This window comes from Polypterus senegalus, chromosome 2, assembly GCF_016835505.1.
Source record: "Polypterus senegalus isolate Bchr_013 chromosome 2, ASM1683550v1, whole genome shotgun sequence".
Lineage (NCBI taxonomy): Eukaryota > Metazoa > Chordata > Cladistia > Polypteriformes > Polypteridae > Polypterus > Polypterus senegalus.
Genome location: NC_053155.1, coordinates 9,063,187 through 9,083,476, shown reverse-complemented (window position 1 = coordinate 9,083,476; position 20,290 = coordinate 9,063,187). Strand labels below are relative to the sequence as shown.

The 20,290-nt window shown below is 41.3% G+C and overlaps 1 protein-coding gene across 1 annotated transcript in view; it reads left to right on the top strand.

Moving 5' to 3' along the window:
* LOC120522285 (tripartite motif-containing protein 16-like) overlaps positions 1–16,279 on the top strand; it is a 32,651-nt gene extending 16,372 nt beyond the window's left edge. Inside the window, exons 5-7 of the mRNA XM_039743332.1 lie at positions 5,079–5,144; positions 12,535–12,600; positions 14,878–16,279. Coding sequence (XP_039599266.1) covers positions 5,079–5,144; positions 12,535–12,600; positions 14,878–15,413 — 668 coding nt within the window. The 3' untranslated portion in view covers positions 15,414–16,279. The remainder of the gene's footprint in view (positions 1–5,078; positions 5,145–12,534; positions 12,601–14,877) is intronic.
* The last annotated feature ends 4,011 nt before the right edge of the window (positions 16,280–20,290 follow it).

Below are 20,290 nucleotides of genomic sequence, written 5' to 3'. Positions count from 1 at the left end.
CACTACTATCAACGTCGGCTCCGCTATTGTCCTCACTTCCTCCCTCCCAATTGTACTTCCTTTAGTGCCTCCATAAAAGCTCCAAGCACATACTCTGTTTTGATTTGTTTGACTCGATCTCTGAACTGGACCCTACAGCTGGTATACAGGGAGGTTCCCCAACACTTAACCTGTGTCTCTGTGCTTTTATTTTATCACAATCTCTTAACATTTGGCTAAATCAGAGGTCAATGGACTGTATGAGAGTTAAAGATTTGCACTTCAAAGCAGGATACTTCGTTTGGAAAACTTTAGATTCTGATGTCTTTCATGTTTTTAACATTCAACATGAAATTCGCAGTAATTCTCTCTTTTGTATTATTTTTAATCTACTCTTTCCTTTAAACAGAGCTACTGTGAAAACCTCCATATTTAAGGGTTTGCTGAAATGGTTAGTGACTAAAACTTGAAAATGGAGACCAAAATCAAAGAGATCAGCAATCAAACAACTATAAGTGACACATGAAAAAGGTTTATTGTGAAAAGAGATCAGTTAAAGTTTAATAGTAATACAAACTGACTTAAATTACAGAGTTGTGAATTACCATAATTGAATGGTACAAGAAATCTGTGTATAAGAAACAGTTTGATTACTGCTGCAAAACAACAGATTAAAATATACTATAAATATCTTTGGAATTCTTCTTTAATCCAAAAATAAGAAATCAGAACAACTGTATGGCAAATTGAGAAAAAATATGTAGCAGCAAGTTTATAAATGTCTCTGACATGACGAGAAGGGATTGCTCTAAAAGTGGGCCAGGATGACCACCAGCCACCTCAGTAAAGACTCACCCCGGATCAGAGGCCTCATGTAACACCACGCGTAGATTTCTACCCGCTCGCAATACAACCTGCCGTAGAGCTTTCCAATTCCACACACACATACAATGAGTTAAAATACTCTGAGTGGTGCACTGAGAGTAACAACACTAAACCAGCGATGCTATTTGTTTAGTTTAGTTTTTATACATTGTGATGTGAGTGTGGAAACGGGTGTATGCAACATTTATACATGAGGCCCCAGGATGGTCCTGAATGCAACTAGCAGGCTTACACCAAACTAAGGCCAAGAAAAGAGATTTTTTTTTTTAAATAAATAAATATTACTTAATGTTTAAAAAAATATCAAAATGCCTCACAAGAGGGAGAAACCATTAAAAACCTCCAGCTTATGTAGACAATCAAGAACAAGGTATCATTAGAATGAATATATTTATTATCAAAACAAAAGAATAGCAAACATTGCTGAAAGGAGTGAAAAAGAGCTGCATGAAAGACAATGACAAGGCAATAAAACTTTCAAATCACAATCCAAATAGACAATCAAAAGACAAAAATAAATTCAAAAATCAGGAAAAGCAAGAAAAAAAAAAAACAAACAATGTAAACGGGAAAATCAAACACATATGGTGAACTGCAAAGGTACTTGCATCCCAGTGTTTCATCTATTGGCTGAAGACGTCCCTTAGCAGTGATGCAGGCTGGCCAAGGATCAAGAGGTTACATCCACAAAATACAAAGAACATCACATTACAAGTAAATATTATATAATTAATAATTGTAGTCAGAACTTTCCACATACTTAGGATACATTCTTTAAAACTCACTTTATAACCCCCTATAGCTTTTAAACTTACAAAGTATACATTTGACATATGATTTAAGACATGTACTTTGTTCAGGGTAAAAGTAATTTTTTACAACAATGTTCCCAGAAAGGTTATTTAACTTTTTATTGACCATATCGCAATTCCAGTGCATCACAAGTTTGCATACACTTTGTTAACTGGGCCTTTAAACAGCTTGGACAATTGCAGAAAATGATGTCAAGCCTTTCTGCTTGGCCCCAGTTCAGAAGCTGCAGTAATTCTATTTTTACATTGTTTTCTGATTTCCTCATATGCAGCAAATGCAATCATTATTATGTTTTAGTATTAAGTAGAGCACTTGAGAATGAGTTGGCTTGTTGGACATAATCTTTTATATGGTTTCAATCTCATTTATCAAATTATTTGTGATATTTCATGAAGTAGAGCCTGTCGTTCCTTATGGTACAATGCTGGACCAATCTGGAGATGTACCGTATATTAGGGTGCCAACTAACAATATGTGAAAAAGTGACGTATCTATTTTGTGAAGTCTTACCCTGTAAATATGTTCCTTTTCATAAAAATGATACATATAAAAAAATTGAGATGAACATATCAACATTCACTGGTGGCACAATGCTTCTGGAGTCATCAGTATTTATTGTAAAATCCCCTCTTCATGTAACTATTATGCTTGTTATTGACAGGTGTTGTACTTGGAATATTCAGTATTGCTGAGCTTTTAAAATAAATTTGTATTGTTTTTATCTATGACTAGTGTGCGGAACAGCCTGGACACAGACAGTCGGACACCGATGGTTAAACACACAACATACGTTTTTTCAATATTTCACAGTGAAACACAGCACACAACTCAAAACACCCCAAAGTCCAGGCCTTCTTCCTCAATGCTTTTCTCCTCTGGTCCGCCCCCACTCTCCTCCTGAGCTCTGTCCTTCTTCCCCCCGACTCCAGCCACCGAATGGAGGGAGGCGGCCCCTTTTAAGCTCACCCGGATGTGCTCCAGGTGCCTCCCGATTAGCTTCCGCTGGCCTTTCCTGAGCTTCTAAGCTCTGTTCCCGTGGTCCCCAAAGCCACCAGGGCGGTCGCCCCCTCATGGTCTGGAGGAGGTGTAAGCCCTCCTCTAGTCCTCCTGGGTGTCCCAGCTGGGTATCACTCCCAGCCGCTTGCCACACTAGTTTTGTTTTTCTGTGTCTAGTGCTTACTTTTGTTGCTGTGACACTTGTGTAAAAAACGTAAAACAATGCAATAAATGAAAAACCGGGTATTTTTTTATGCTCATACAGACAAGATTTCATTCACAGTTCCCAAAGTTAAAGGTTAATAACTTGTGTGATTCCAATATTTTATCAGTAGCAGGCATACATACTCCTTGCGAGTGATAATAGAGGAACTGTGAGACAACAAGAAGAAAATGTTACAGCGTTGTTACGTTATAATCAATCCATCCATCCATCCATTATCCAACCTGCTATATCCTAACTACAGGGTCACGGGGGTCTGCTGGAGCCAATCCCAGCCAACACAGGGCGCAATGACAGGAAACAAACCCCCGGCAGGGTGCCAGCCCACCGTAGGTCCTACAACTCGGATGGGATTATTTCTTATTTCTATCTGCATCTTTAAATTGCTACAAAGCTGTACCAAAATTATAAACTTACTGAGTCCTAATTACTCAACACTGTTATATTTGCATAACAGGCATAGGTGAAGGATTTAACCAAGATGACATCAGTTGTAGATAGAAAATCAATGCAATTATGACATGATATATGGCTTATAGGAGGACTCTCTGAGACCATTAATGGCTGTAAGCTACCTTCGAACAGACAAGTGCTAAGTTGATTTTTTCATTTGCATACTGTTGAGAAGAAAACAGTCCAGGATAGTGCTGCTGCAACAACAAAAGAGGTCATCCAGTTCTGGCAGAAGGCACGAATCCCTACGAAAAAAGTACAATATAATAAAAAAAGTCAAACAGCAGCACATGAAATGGAAAGGTCGGCAGAAAGCGAAACCAGAAGATCAGAAGCACAACAGCGAAAGGAAAATGATTTTTCTGTACAGCTCTTGATGACCTGTTTGACGTTGCACATGCTGATGCTTTAGACTTGATAAAAATAGACGCGTATCTCAAATTTCTGTTTGCTCAAAGAGAAAAAGGAAGACATGGAAGCCTTGGGCCAGTAGACAAGAAACTTGTGAAAGCAGAAGAGTGGCACTACAAAAGAAAACATAAACAGATAAGAGAAGAAAGAAAGAGCGAGTATCATCACAAGCTGAAAGTCTACCTGGAATCTCCAAGGGTGAGCCAGATATAGAGGAAAGCACCAGAGCAGAATCTGAAAAAGTAGTGGAGAGAGGGGTGGCACTGATTCAGTCATTCAATTCGACCATCACAAACCAAGAAGAAAAGAAACAGTACCTCCTACAAGTTGTAGAAGACTATCGCAAACAGTTGCAGCACCAACAAAAACTCTGAAGAGCTGGACAGAACAGTCATATAAGCACGCACGTTTCTGTATAGTGAATATAGAAAAATTTCTTGTGCCACCAGTAAATATTGTTTGATTGTCATAAAACTTTGTGTAATTTATCATGGTAACTAGAGGAACAAAACTGGTGGCTAAGACGTGAGAAAATAAAAACTTTCATTTTCACTGGCACCCTACCGTATATTCCCGCGTATAAGTCTGGTCTTGAAACTCCTTTAATCTCGCATCAGTTTCTCAGACACATCGAATTATTTTGCAGCAGCACAGTTACCAATTTCTTTCACCACTTCAAAGACTTTTAATTTAAAACCAGCTTCATATTTTCTTCTGATCGAACGCTCCATTGTAGATAAGGGATGCTCTTATGATAAAGGTGTGAGAAGGATGTGAGATACAAAAAACACAAATCAGTGCAAACATCGCTTTGGAATAGTTCGGGTATTACCATGTGGTCATTTAGGCATAATACATAGAGAAAAATGGCCGTGTGTTCTGTGGCTAATGTCTCAGGTGGGTGTTAGCATATCATAATCTCTTGAACCAACAGCCTGAGTTTCCCACGTTCAACTTATACCACCGACATTATAAAAAAACGGAAATTATACGGTAACATCAAGCCCCAACTAATCCGTGGGAGAACTTAAATGCAAGTATATATAGTAATTTAACATGTTATATAGTCTTTCCATTGTAGATTGCTGATTATCAATTGTATTTATAAATGCTAAAAATAAATAAATAGATTTGGAGTTTTAATGAGGTAAAAAATGAAGGAGTAAAAAATGTAGTTTTGAATATCAGAACGAGAGCAGGTTATTATCCATATTGTGGTTTAACTGCACTGCATTTCTAATAAAATTTCAGATTTGAACTAGCATCACACAATGTCATCTTCAAAGTTTCCATTCTTCTCTTTTCTTTTTATTTTCAGGTCATGAAGCTCCAATTTTTTCCCTACAGCCTCCTGAACATCGAAGCAGAGAGGAGTTTTTACAATGTGAGTCTGTGCTTTGATTAAATGGTTTATCACAATAGAAGTCATATAATTATATCAGGCCAGGTATATAATATGGAGGTCTAACCAGCATAAAGAGATGCTGGTCCTGTGACACGTGCATTATGGGATAGAGTGATTCAGGACAGAGAAGCACCAAAGCAGTCTTTTGGACTTGACTCGTAAGTGTCAAGTGAACAAATTCAAAGACAGTAAAAAACACAAAAACATCAAATGAAATCCTGCTGACTGTGCCAAGTCGACTTCTCACTCAGGTCCTACCTACGTTATTGTTTTTTTTCTTTTCATTTGGCATATTTTTCACTGCAATTACTGCTGTTTTCTTTTTCTGTTTTCCTTTCTGTGTGGTCTTCTTTTTTGCTTATTCTTTTATAATAACAATAACGACATTTAATTTAAAACCAACTTCATATTTTCTTCTGATCAAGCGCTCCATCGTAGATCAGGGATGCTCTTGCAATAAAGGTGTATGATATTATAAAATACCGGAAATTATTTAGTAAAATCAAGCCCTGACTAATTCGCGGGAGAACTTAAACGCAAGTATATACGGTAATTTAAAATGTTATATAGTCTTTCTATTGTAGACTGCTGATTGTCAATTCTATTTATAAATAATAAAAATAAATAAATACATTTAGAGTTTTAATGAGGTAAAAAATGGATTAAAAAATGTAGTTTTGAATATCAGAATGAGAGCAGGTTATTATCCATATTGTGGTTTAACTGCACTCAATTTATATAAGTACTAGCAGAATACCCGCGCTTCGCAGCGGAGAAGTAGTGTGTTAAAGAAGTAATGAAAAAGAAAAGCAAACATTTTAAAAATAACGTAAGATAATTGTTAATGTAATTGTTTTGTCATTGATATGGGTGTTGTTGTCATATCTATCTATTTATATATATATTTATATATATCTGTATATATATATATATATATATATATACTGTATATATATATATATATATATATATATATATATATATATATATATATATATATATATAGCAAAATACCTCATTGGCAGCGGAGAAGTAAAAAGAAAAGGAAACATTTTAATAATAACGTAACATGATTGACAATGTAATTGTTTTGTCATTGTCATGAGTGTTGCTGGCATATATATATATATACTAGCAGAATACCTTCGCAGTGGAGAAGTAGTGTTTTAAAGAAGGTACTAAAAGAAAAGGAAAAATTTTAAAAATAACGTAACATGATTGTTAATGTAATTGTTTTGTCATTGATATGAGTCTTGTTCTCATATCTATCTATATATATATCTATCTATCTCTATATATATCTCTATATATCTATCTATATATATACCTCTATCTATCTATCTATCTATATATATCTCTATCTATCTATCTATCTATCTATCTATCTATCTATCTATCTATCTATCTATCTATATATATATAGCAAAATACCCGCGCTTGGCAGCGGAGAAGTAGTGTGTTAAAGAAGGAAAGAGAAAGAAAAGGAAACATTTTGAAAATAACGTAACATGATTGTCAATGTAATTGTTTTGTCACTGTTATGAGTGTCGCTGTGATATATATATATATATATATATATAGCAAAATACCAAGCTCTTGCATGCATGTCATGTGTTAAAGAAGTTATGAAAAAGAAAAGGAAACATTTTAAAATAATGTAACATGATTGTCAAAGTAATTGTTTTGTGTATTTGGTGGCAGCGCCACAAAGTTGTTTTCGTAGCTGCATCAGAAAATGTACCACGACGCCTGACACGCCTCCTTTTTACTGTTTTCTCACAGCTTGGATTGCTGCTGTCATATATATACACACACACACACACACATACATACATATAATATACATATATATATACACATACATATCTTCATATCTACATATCTATATACATATCTACACACACAAATTATATATATGTGTGTGTGTATGTATGTATGTATGTATGTATGTATGTATGTATGTATGTATGTATGTGTGTGTGTGTGTGTGTGTGTATATATATATATATATATATATATAATCTAGATAGGGATGTGTGTGTATATATATATATATATATACACATACATACATATATATATCCATCCATCCATCCATTCTCTTCCTGCTTATCCGAGGTCGGGTCGCGGGGGCAGCAGCTTAAGCAGAGGCCCAGACTTCCCTCTCCCGGCCACTTCTTCCAGCTCTTCCGGGAGAATCCCAAAGGCGTTCCCAGGCCAGCCGGGAGACATAGTCCCTCCAGCGTGTCCTGGGTCTTCCCCGGGGCCTCCTCCCGGTTGGACGCGCCCGAACACCTCACCAGGGAGGCGTCCAGGAGGCATCCTGATCAGATGCCCGAGCCACCTCATCTGACTCCTCTCGATGCGGAGGAGCAGCGGCTCTACTCTGAGCCCCTCCCGGATGACTGAGCTTCTCACCCTATCTTTAAGGGAAAGCCCAGACACCCTGCGGAGGAAACTCATTTCAGCCGCTTGTATTCGCGATCTCGTTCTTTCGGTCACTACCCATAGCTCATGACCATAGGTGAGGGTAGGAAGGTAGATCGACTGGTAAATTGAGAGCTTTGCCTTACGGCTCAGCTCCTTTTTCACCACGACAGACCGATGCAGAGCCCGCATCACTGCGGATGCCGCACCGATCCGCCTGTCGATCTCACGCTCCATTCTTCCCTCACTCGTGAACAAGACCCGAGATACTTGAACTCCTCCACTTGGGGCAGGATCTCTCCCCCAACCCTGAGAGGGCACTCCACCCTTTTCCGGCTGAGGACCATGCTCTCGGATTTGGAGGTGCTGATTCTCATCCCAGCCGCTTCACACTCAGCTGCGAACCGATCCAGAGAGCTGAAGATCACGGCCTGATGAAGCAAACAGGACAACATCATCTGCAAAAAGCAGTGACCCAATCCTGAGTCCACCAAACCGGACCCCTTCAACACCCTGGCTGCGCCTAGAAATTCTGTCCATAAAAGTTATGAACAGAATCGGTGACAAAGGGCAGCCCTGGCGGAGTCCAACTCTCACTGGAAGCGGGCTCGACTTACTGCGGCAATGCGGACCAAGCTCTGACACGGTTGTACAGAGACCGAACAGCTCTTATCAGGGGGTCCGGTACCCCATACTCCCGGAGCACCCCCCACAGGATTCCCCGAGGGTCACGGTCGACTGCCTTTTTCCCAGTCTACAAAACACATGTAGACCGGTCGGGCAAACTCCCATGCACCCTCAGGACTCTGCTAAGGGTGAAGAGCTGGTCCACTGTTCCGCGACCAGGGCCGAAAACCACACTGTTCCTCCTGAATCCGAGGTTCGACTATCCGACGGACCCTCCTCTCCAGAACCCCCGAATAGACTTTTCCAGGGAGGCTGAGGAGTGTGATCCCTCTATAGTTGGAACACACCCTCCGGTCCCCTTTTTAAAGAGGGGGACCACCACCCCGGTCTGCCAATCCAGAGGCACTGTCCCCGATGTCCATGTGATGTTGCAGAGACGTGTCAACCAAGACAGTCCTACAACATCCAGAGCCTTAAGGAACTCCGGGGCCCGGCCACCAAGGAGTTTTTTGACCACCTCGGTGACTTCAGTCCCAGAGATGGGAGAGCCCACCTCAGAGTCCCCAGGCTCTGCTTCCTCATTGGAAGGCATGTTAGTGGGATTGAGGAGGTCTTGAAGTACTCCTCCCACCGACCCATAACGTCAGTGAGGTCAGCAGCGCACCATCCCCACTATATACGGTGTTGACACTGCACTGCTTCCCCTCCTGAGGCGCCGGACGGTGGACCAGAATCTCCTCGAAGCCGTCCGAAGTCGTTCTCCATGGCCTCTCAAACTCCTCCCATGCCCGAGTTTTGCCTCAGCAACAACGAAGCAGCGTTCCGCTTGGCCTGCGGTACCTATCAGCTGCCTCCAGAGACCCACAGGACAAAAAAGTCCTATAGGACTCCTTCTTCAGCTTGACGGCATCCCTCACGCGGTGTCCACCAACGGGTTCGGGGATTGCCGCCACGACAGGCACCGACCACCTTGCGGCCACAGCTCCGGTCAGCCGCCTCAACAATAGAGGCACGGAACATGGCCCATTCGGACTCAATGTCCCCCACCTCCCTCGGGACGTGGTTGAAGTTCTGCCGGAGGTGGGAGTTGAAGCTACTTCTGACAGGGGACTCTGCCAGCCGTTCCCAGCAGACCCTCACAACACGTTTGGGCCTACCAGGTCTGACCGGCATCTTCCCCACCATCAAGCCAACTCACCACCAGGTGGTGATCAGTTGACAGCTCCGCCCCTCTCTTCACCCGAGTGTCCAAGACATATGGCGCAAGTCCGGCGACACGACCACAAAGTCGATCATCGACCTGAGGCCTAGGGTGTCCTGGTGCCAAGTGCACATATGAACACCCTTATGCTTGAACATGGTGTTCGTTATGGACAATCCGTGACGAGCACAGAAGTCCAATAACAAAACACCGCTCGGGTTCAGATCGGGGGGCCATTCCTCCCAATCACGCCTTCCAGGTCTCACTGTCATTGCCCACGTGAGCATTGAAGTCTCCCAGCAAAACGAGGGAATCCCCAGAAGGTATGCCCTCTAGCAACCCCTCAGAGACTCCAAAAAGGGTGGATACTCCAAACTGCTGTTGGCATACGCACAAAACAACAGTCAGGACCCTTCCCCACCCGGCGGAGGGGGCCACCCTCTCGTCCACCGGGGTAAACCCCAATGCACAGGCTCCAGTGGGGGGCAATAAGTATGCCCACACCTGCTCGGCGCCTCTCACCGGGGGCAACTCCAGAGTGGTAGAGAGTCCAGCCCCTCTCAAGGAGATTGGTTCCAGAGTCCAAGCTGTGCGTCGAGGTGAGTCCGACTATATCTAGCCGGAACCTCTCACCTCGCGCACTAGCTCAGGCTCCTTCCCCTTCAGAGAGGTGACATTCCACGTCCCAAGAGCCAGTTTCTGTAGCCGAGGATCAGACCGCCAAGGTCCCCGCCTTCGGCCACCACCCAACTCACATTGCACCCAACCTCCTTGGCCCCTCCCATAGGTGGTGAGCCCATGGGGAGTACATATATATACACATACATATACTTGTGTGTATGTTTGTATGTGTCTATATGTGTGTGTATAGCTTTGGTCACTGAGTGCAAGGGAAAAATAATGAAATATAGTCTATAAGTTATTAAACAGTAAAACATTAACGTTTTAAGAAGTACAGGTACATTGAGCACTACTGGAGTGGTTGCGGGTAAACTACATTTTAAAGACTGTGTAACAAAACAGTTAAGTAACTAACAGCAGCTAAAATGTATATGGATCATCTCTTGGTAGTAGATCCCTTTTGAAAGGCGCTACACGACGGCTGTGGTATAGAAATTACATTTTCTATGTGAACGTTCAAATTTGTGCCTCTGGTAATGTGCCTTACCGGCAATTAAAGAAAATTATTTTTGTGTCCTCTGCCGTGTTAAGAGAGAAAGGCTTTGGTTTGGGATAAAAGGAAAAAAGGTGTAAAGAAAGGAAAGTTGCCTTTTTCTTTTATATAGTATAGAGAGATGTGTTCGCTGACGTTATGATCGCCTTTTGGGGACAGTCGCGGTGGGTCTTGTGTAGACTGGTGAGACGCCCCCGCCATTAATCGGCTGTGATGGCACTGTGAGTCCTCCACTCGTATGCGTGTGTTCATAATCCGAGTTTAGGACCTCATAATCGTATACGTGCAAAAGAAAGTGTGAATCGCCTTAATATTATTTTGCCGTGGTGTAGAAAAGGGGTCCCGTGTTTGCACTTGTCTGGGCTATAACTCAGGGGGCGGATGAAAAAAATTAAAAGTGCTCACTTTGACTTAAGGCAGAAGCGCAGTCAGCGTCTCAAAGGCCGGCACAGCTATGCACGCCGCTGGCTGCTCGACTTTTGCTGGGCAGGAGACCCCTTTGTACACACGCTCATGATATCAAAAGTCTCAGCGCTCTTTGGAGGTAATTCATATATTATATATATAGCAAAATACCCGCCTACGCGGAGAAGTAGTGTGTTAAAGAAGTAATGAAAAAGAAAAGGAAACATTTTAATAATAACGTAACATGATTGACATTGTCATGAGTGTTGCTGTCATATATATGCCTGCCTAAATAAGTCACCCTCGCTTCGCTCTTACTTTTTTACCGTTCATTTAATCATGGCTAGTGGTGGAAAAATTATAAAATGGAAGGAGGATGGCTTTACCAAAACAATTATTGATGGCTTAATCGATTATTCATAAAGCTTGAATTGGTGATTTGTTTTTCTGTGTTAACCTCATATTTTTCATACTTCTTCTCAAACTAAGGTGGTGCGAGGGTAAAATGAATCGATGCGCTTGATCAATGTAATCGGTGTACCAGGAAATCATGCATTGACAAAGCTCCCTTTGCTTGTAATGCAAAGTGTGATTAAATGCATTATTTTTTAACGCGTTATGGAGCACATGCATCAAAGCTTCTCAGCTGTGCTTGTGCTAAGAAAAGGAAAGATTTTAAAAATAGCGTAACACGCTTGTCAATGTGACCTTTTGTAAGTAGTGCCTGGAGGATTCAGTGTGTTGAAACTCTAGAGACAGCGTGTGTATTAACTTGAGGTAAATGGGAGGGGAGATGATGACGTGACTCCCCCACCCGCCTTAACTGTCAATCCCCCACAAACACAGTCTCTCGGAATTTGCATAAGCACACCCCTTCACCTACAATTTTAACTTAGTTACAAAGTGATCAAAACTCTCGTTTATGTCCTGCGTCCTCTCATTAAACTTGTATCCCGCATTACCTGTGGGCATGTGAAACGCCAGCGGTAGCCTGTCTATGAACTTAATTTAAAGTTTAGGTTTACACCTTTCTTTCTTTCCGAAGTAGCAGCACTCATGAATATGGTAGTATATGCCACTTGCTCGCTTCTTATTGTTTCGCTGCCTTCTCAATTATATAATGCATGTTTTCTTAAGCGCTTTTTGTAGGTCTTCCTGGTTTTCTACGCACTGCGTGACAGTCAGTTCACGTGATTACGTGGGAGGCGTGATGATGTCACATGAAACTCCGCCCCCTACGTCTTTGCAGCTCTACTCCATTACAGTTAATGGAGAAAAATACCTTCCAGTTATGACCATTAGGCGTACAATTTCGAAATGAAACCTGTCCAACTTTTGTAAGTAAGCTGTAAGGAATGAGCCTGCCAAATTTCAGCCTTCTACCTACACGAGAAGTTGGAGAATTAGTGATGAGTGAGTGAGTGAGTGAGTGAGTGAGGGCTTTGCCTTTTATTAGTATAGATTTCAGATTTGAACTAGCATCACGCAATGTCGTCTTCACAGTTTGCATTCTTCTCTTTTCTTTTTATTTTCAGGTCATGAAGCTCCAATTTTCTCCCTACAGCCTCCTGAACATCGAAGCAGAGATGAGTTTTTACAATGTGAGTCTGTGCTTTGATTAAATGGATTATCACAATAGAAGTCATATAAATATATCAGGCCAAGTATATGATATGGAGGTGTAACCAGCATAAAAAGATGTGTGAGTGTTGAATGACTGATGACCAGCAAGTAATGCTGGTCCTGTGAATGGTGCATTATGGGATAGAGAGATTTAGGACTGAGAAGCACTGAAGAAGTCTTTTGGACTCGACTTGTAAGTGTCAAGTCAGCAAATTCAAAGACAGTAAAAAACACAAAAACATTAAATACAATCCTGCCAACTGTGCCAAGTTGACCACTCACTCAGGTCCTACCTTCTTTTTTCATTTGGCATATTTTTCTCTGCAATTACTGCTTCTTTCTGTTTTCCTTTCTGTGTGCTCTTCTTTTTTGCTTATTCTCTTATAATAATAACTAGCAGACCACATGCGCTTCGCTGCAGTCACTGTAGTTGGAATAATTATGTATCTACATGCAACTTATAGAGCTTCTTTATATACAACATTTTTGGTATGTCCTCCTGGAGCCAAAATATATAAATTTTCTCTATGACTAAGTCGTGAACACACTACATAAAAAATAGAAACGGGAAAAACCGCAACACCGCTGGAAACACCGGCACACCGCGTCTACTAAACACTAAGAAACACTAAGTAGAAACACTAAAGGAAAAAATACTATTCAGTAAGTACTGCGTCTAGTAAACAGTAAATCAGTAAAGGAGAGAAGACTAAACACTAAAGAAAAAGAACGGCAAGACCGCATCAGCTGCGGAGCTCAGCTCTGAGCGAAATGAAGTGAATGAAATGAGGTGAATAGGAGGGGAGATGATCACGTGACTCCCACATCCGCCTTAACTCTCAATCCCTCCACAACACACAAACACAGTCTCTCTGATCCCAACTCTCCTTTATATAAATCAGTAAAAGAGAGAGGACTAAACATTAAGGAAAAAGAACGTCAAGACCGCGTCAGCTGTAGAGCTCAGCTCGGAGCAAAATGAAGTGAATGAAATGAGGTGAATGGGAGGGGAGATGGTCACGTGACTCCTCCACCCGCCTTAACTCTCAATCCCTCCACAACACACAAACACAGTCTCTCAGATCCCAGCTCTCCTTTATATGTATAGATAACAATTATAATAATAATGTGTTTATGTAACACAGATCATCAAATGAATGCAGGGGAATGAGCTTTACATAAAAAAATGCTCTATCCAGTTTTGTTTATATATCCACACACATTTGATAATCAATATTGAAGCAAAGAACATGGTAAATTGCAACTGTTATTGAGATCAATAGATACCGCCATAAGCCGAGTGCTCATTTTCAGAACACACCAAGTCCGTGTCACATTTTCAGAATGTCAGATATGTTCCTCACTGACTCCTCCTCGGGCCTCTTTAAAAGTTTATTGATTTGTGTCATTGAATAAAATTCAATCAATGACATGGTGGTCGGTGAGCGGTGGCTGATCGTCTTCACGGACTGATTCACTCAGGTCAGCAGACCATAACGGCCATGGTGGGCTTACATTGAAGTGATTTTAACGCAACATTCTCAGACTGGGTTAATCCAGCTCAGGCTGCATTGTGTTAGGTCAGGTGCACAGCCACACAAGGCCAATTCAGAGTCACCGATTAACCCAACATGTACATCTGTGGGATGTGTGAAGAAAACCAACAGTGACATGAGGAGAACATGCAGACCTGACAAAGACGACAACTTGGCGCAGAATTCAAAGTCATGAAGCTGAGTCTGTGAGGCTGCAACTCCAACCCCTTGGCCATCATGCTATATAGGGTTTTGCCAGTTCAGTTTATCTTTTTTTTTTATTATTATTTTCAACCCAGCGTCTTTTGATTTTAAAGTTCATTTCTGCTGAATGAATCATCCCCTTTACAGACTGAACTGCGCATCACTCAGCACTCAGTGGTTTATGGTGAGCAAAGAAGAAATCAGTTTGGTAATGAAGTGTGACAGTGGATTGTTTTAAATTAAAGAGGTGGACCGTGACAATTAAAAGTGTCCTTTAATTAAGTATGGACAGTCCATTAGACCTCTGACCTCGATGGTGATCTTATGGTGTTTATCATAATTCCAGAATCTTATTTTTAACTCCCACAGATTATGACCAGTCAGTGGAGCACTTTACTATCGACAGCACATTTGAATCTCATCAGCACAGCTCCTGATTGGTTCTTGTTAATTGTCTGTGTTGTGCTCCGCCCCCAGTCCCGATTTCCTCACTCATTTTCTTTTCTCTCCTTTCAGACTTCTGTCCACTCACACTGGACAGCAACACGGCACACAGATTCCTCCGTCTGTCTGAAGGGAACAAGAAGGTGACATGTAAGAAAACAAAGACCAAACATCCTGATAATCCTGACAGATTTCAAAGCTGGGCCCAAGTCCTCTGCAGAGAGGCTCTTGCTGGGACTCGCTGTTACTGGGAGGTGGAGTGGAGTGGAGACATTATGGCAATAGGAGTTGCATATAAAGGAATAAGCAGGAAAGGGGAGGAGTGCCGCCTTGGGCACAATGATAAGTCCTGGAGTTTGTGGTGGTCTTATTTAAAGTGTTTTGTATGTCACGATGACAAGCAGTCTGTAATCAGTGCCCCCTACAGCCCCAGAGTAGGTGTGTATCTGGACTGGCCTGCTGGCACGCTGTCATTTTATAGCGTCTCACACACAATGACCCTCCTGCATAGGTTCGACACCTCCTTCACTGAGCCCCTCTATCCAGGGTTTTGTCTTGGTCCTGACTCCAGTGTAACAATCAGCCATCTGACACCAGGTGACCACTGACCCTCTACTGATCTCCACAAGTGCAGGTCCTCTTTGTGTTTGTAGTTTTGGGGTCTGTAGCACTAGGGTGTTGTACCGTGTTACTCATTATGAATGTAGTGAGAAGTCAAGTGAAATGACATCTTTTATTGGCTAACTAAGAAAATTATAATATGCAAGCTTTTCAGGCGATTCAGGCCCCTTCTTCAGGCATGATGGGGTCATAATCAGTTTTACAGGATGGATGAGAAGGCAGCACTTCTGTGACTGAATTTAAGGAATGAAAAGGCAGGACGATTGCAGCTGTCTATTATTATTTTTCAGTATTTGTTTTACATGCAATTGCTAAGCAGATGCTTCCATACAAAGTAACTGACAATAGTGACAAATATTACTGTGTTTAGTTTAACATTTGAATAAGCAATCAGAATTATGTGTTTTATAGTGAGGGGCACTTCAAAGAGAAGATGGTCTGAAGGATGAAGGGCTGCTTATGTATCTCATGTGAGTGGTGTGATGTATTCTTGCTTTTTTCCTTGTTTTTTGTACTGTTGTGTTGTATTCATGAGGTAGCCATGATAGATTGGGCATCAAGCTCAGTGAAGAGGATTGCTTGTGTTCTCTGTGTTGTTTTTATCTCATTTTTTGGACACCCGTTGCATGCCCAACCTACCTGGAAGGAAGTCTCTCTTTAAATTGCATTTCCCAAGATTTCTTCTGCTGATTTTTCTTGTCTTCTTAGGGAGTTAAAGTTGGGCAGCTGTTAAAAAACAGGGCTTGTTAAAAACCCAACAAAGCATTCCTTGTGTTATTTTGGGCTATACAAGAAATACATTTTTGTTGTTGTCTCTCTGCTGTAATACAACTTAAATAAACTAAAAAGTGAATTTTTGTTTCCTGTCTGATTTTATTGTCTTTCATTTGGTGATGTCCGTCCTGTGATTACAGATTCTTTTCCTCATTGATGAACTCTGTATCCCGACAAGTGACTGACATATGATCATTTAATTGAATTTAAGAACCACTGCACTGTGGTGTCAATGAGGCCAACAATAGCTCAGTAGGTGGCAGGGCCATCTGGGACAAATAGGTCTGGCACCACATTGCTACAGCCGTTATGATACAGAACCTTAAAGGTTAATTGTTGAAGTCTGAGGATCCACCTGATCAGATGTGAAGACAACCTCAGGCAGTTGAAATCCTTGGGGTTATATTTTTAAAACAACATTTTCGGAAGAAGCAGGAAACGACAACACCCTTGATCAAGTGGGGAAATGCAGCCAAACCAATTAAATGGTGGCTGCACTACTTAATCTGTCATACATCCCCCAGTGGCACCCGGTGGTGCAATACTATTGGACAGATTCAGAGGAGGCAGGGGTTGCTGGGAAAAACATTGAGCAGTCGGCCTCTTCAAAAAGAAACCTAAAAGACTCATCACACATACTATTGGATTATGACTTGGCCATCATGGAATACATCTGTCTGGATGTGCTGTATCTGTTGTCCTGTGCCTGATTGTATGTGTGAGTTCATACTAACTGGATATGTCTTTGTCTGGGGAGTACTCCCATTCAAGTCAAATCCTCACACTGCAACAGGAACCTGGTAGGACAAAACTTGACTTTGCTTTCAGGAGCTGTTCACAGTGCTTTTTATCCACTCATCCATCATTGACTGCTCATGCTATACTGGACTGCTTTGGATATAGCTGTTTGTGTTTATTGTTCGCTATGTAGTGTTGTAGCTAATTATCACCATCAGGGAGTTGGGGAGGGTTTTTTCATGCATGTTTATTTGTAATTATGTTTGTTCTTTTTCATTGTCAGTTTGGACATGTGCAGAGGAGAATATGCTGGGTATACTGGGAGAAGAATGTTAATGATGGAACTGCCAGGCAAGAGGAAAAGAGGAAGGCCTAAGAGAAGGTTTATGGATGTGGTGAGAGAAGACATGCAGGTGGTGGGTGTGACAGAGCACAATGATGATGATAGTAAGATATGGAAGAAGATGATCTGCTGTGGCAAACCCTAATGGGAGCAGCTGAAAGGAGAAGAAGAAGAAGAACTAATATATTAATTATTATTTATCAGTTCATTGTGCCACTAATCAGTATCTCTGTGTGCGTACTGGGTTAAGTCTTTAGAAGATGTGAATCTTAGCATCCTCGCGACTGTTACAAAATTACATCACACGTGTGAAATAATCACCAAGCTGTTCTGATAATGTGTATTGACGTGACTAAAGACTTTGCAAAAGGGAATTGAGACACTTTTAGCTGCAGTGTAAATGTAGCTTCAGAAGGCTGTAGAGTGTAGCACAGCTGGTATGGATTTGTTGAGTCATTTTTACCATCACCAGTTTTTTCTAGCTTCGCTCCAGAATTGCATACACCATCCCATGCAACCAAGTCCCCAGTATGGCACCTATGGCGAATATGTACAAATCAGAAAAATAAACAATGGCATGCAACAATTTGTCTTTGAAAAGTACATTCTGTGACATCAGCAGGGTTTGAAAACTGCAATATGCAAAGTTTTAACTTTAAACATATTTTTCACAATTTGTAAAGTTAGACACTGGATGTGTAAGTTCTTTTTAGGTGCATTTGCATTAATGCAAGAAACACCCATTGTGAAAACAATATCTGTCTGTCCATCTATCAGACTCAACACCCAATGGACCAATTTTGTTTAAATGTTGCACAGGTATTCTTCAAGGAAATTTGTCAAGACAGTTCAATTTTCGTTAAGATATCATAAACAGATCGCACCGTACACAGTTTGAAAATTTCAAAATCTCCAATTGAAAAAAAGCATTGTCGAAATTTGCAAACTTGTATATCTTAAAACACAGAAACATTCTCTGCATCTGCAACTACAAATTAGTTTACTGTTTCAATTTTACCTTGTCAGCAGTTATACCATTTATATATTTTGTGTATTTTCGTCTTATTCATTTCTTATAGCCACTACTGTTGACAAACAGATCCCCCACCAAGTTAATGACATACTGCATGCGCAGGGTCGAAAGTCACTTTCACTGTCTGCTTGCATGCACATGGGTCAACAAGTCCAGCTGGTCAAGCGCATAAATCTCTGCTTCAGAAAATTGTCTCTCTTTTATGAAGTCTTCCATTCTGCTTAAGTGCAAACAGAACAGAATCAGCACATCAGTACCCCATTCCTCCTAATCCTTTAAGTCATAACAGGTAAGTAAAATGATCTTCGTAATCATCTATACCAATTAAAGGCAAAGCTGTCACTCACTCACTCACTCACTCATCACTAATTCTCCTACTTCCCGTGTAGGTAGAAGGCTGAAATTTGGCAGGCTTATTCCTTATAATTCCCATGTTGAACTTTCTTATTTATGGCTCCATCTTTGCAAAATTTGGTAGGTGGCTTCCCTGCGCTAACCGAAACTGATGTACGTACTTATTTCAATGGTATGACACCACTGTCGTCTGCCATATTGAACTTCCCAACGTCACTAATTCTCCAACTTCCCATGTAGGTAGAAGGCTGACCCCATCTTCATGAAATTTGGTAGGCGGCTTCCCTGCGCTAACCGAAAAAGATGTACGTACTTATTTTGGTGGTATGATGCCACTGTCGGCCGCCATATTGAACTTTCCAACATCACTAATTCTCCAACTTCCAACTTGTAGGTAGAAGGCTGAAATTTGGCAGGCGCATTCCTTACAGATTACTTACAAAAGTTAAGCAGGTTTCATTTTGAAATTCTACGTATAACGGTCATAACTGTCAACAACATCCGCCATGTTGAATGCTCTTATTTATGGCCCCATCTTCACGAAATTTGGTAGACGGCTTCCCTGCGTTAACCGAAACTAATGTACGTACTTATTTCAGTCGTATGACACCACTGTCTGCCGCCATGTTGAACTTTCCAACAGTCTTTGTTACTTATGGACCCATCTTCAAGAAATTTGGTATGTGGGTTCCCAACACTAACTGAATCCTACTTACGTACATATATACGTCCATAGCTTGCAGCTCGGTCACCATGTGAGGTGGCATTGGGTCCCCCATCCCAACACCTCCCACGTTGTTGGTTGCCTAACTATATAAGGCCGTCTGTCGCTCCGGTCTCTACATTCCCTTCCTTGCTTCGCCACGGGATTCATGTCTCCCTGCTGATAACTACAGCCTTTTTATTAAATCCACAGCTTCTCCGCTGTTTTATTGTTTATTTATTACAATTATAGTTATTGTATAGGTATTTTAGACTCACTTTACATTGTTCAGGTTCCCATTTCCTTTATCGTTCCAACCATACCCCCATTAACATGTCTATCGAGGTGATCACCATCGATCAAAGAACTGTCACTTACTGAGTGGTTTCCATGGCCGGAGATGCCGCCTGCCTTTTCCATTCTCTTTGTTACATATTGCACGGCCATATCAGGCTCACTCTTGATATCTGGAGAAACATTGTGTCTTATGTATTGAATGACTGGGACAGGTTCAAGGTGTGGACTGATGACGGTACAGGAGATAATTATACTACACAGGAGCACTAGAAGAGTGAAATGCTTAAGCCCTTCACCTATGGTTCTGCATGTGAGTTGATGGGTGCCGCTGAATTGTTCGGTTGTCGCTTTCAAGTGTACCAAAATGGACAAATATTTTACACCTTTTGACAACCGCCAATGCCTCTTAAACATCTTAGATTCTCAGGTGACGATTTCAGTAGTGGACACTTTAATGTTTATGAATGTTTAAACTCTCAAAAGCTGGATGTGAAGTTATCGATAAAACTGGTTGTATACTTACAACGCTTGACAGGTGCCGAATGTCTCTTCAACACAAGTCCTACAAATGCTGTCGTAATTGAAACAAACCATGAAACTCAAACCGATTATGACAGCAGCA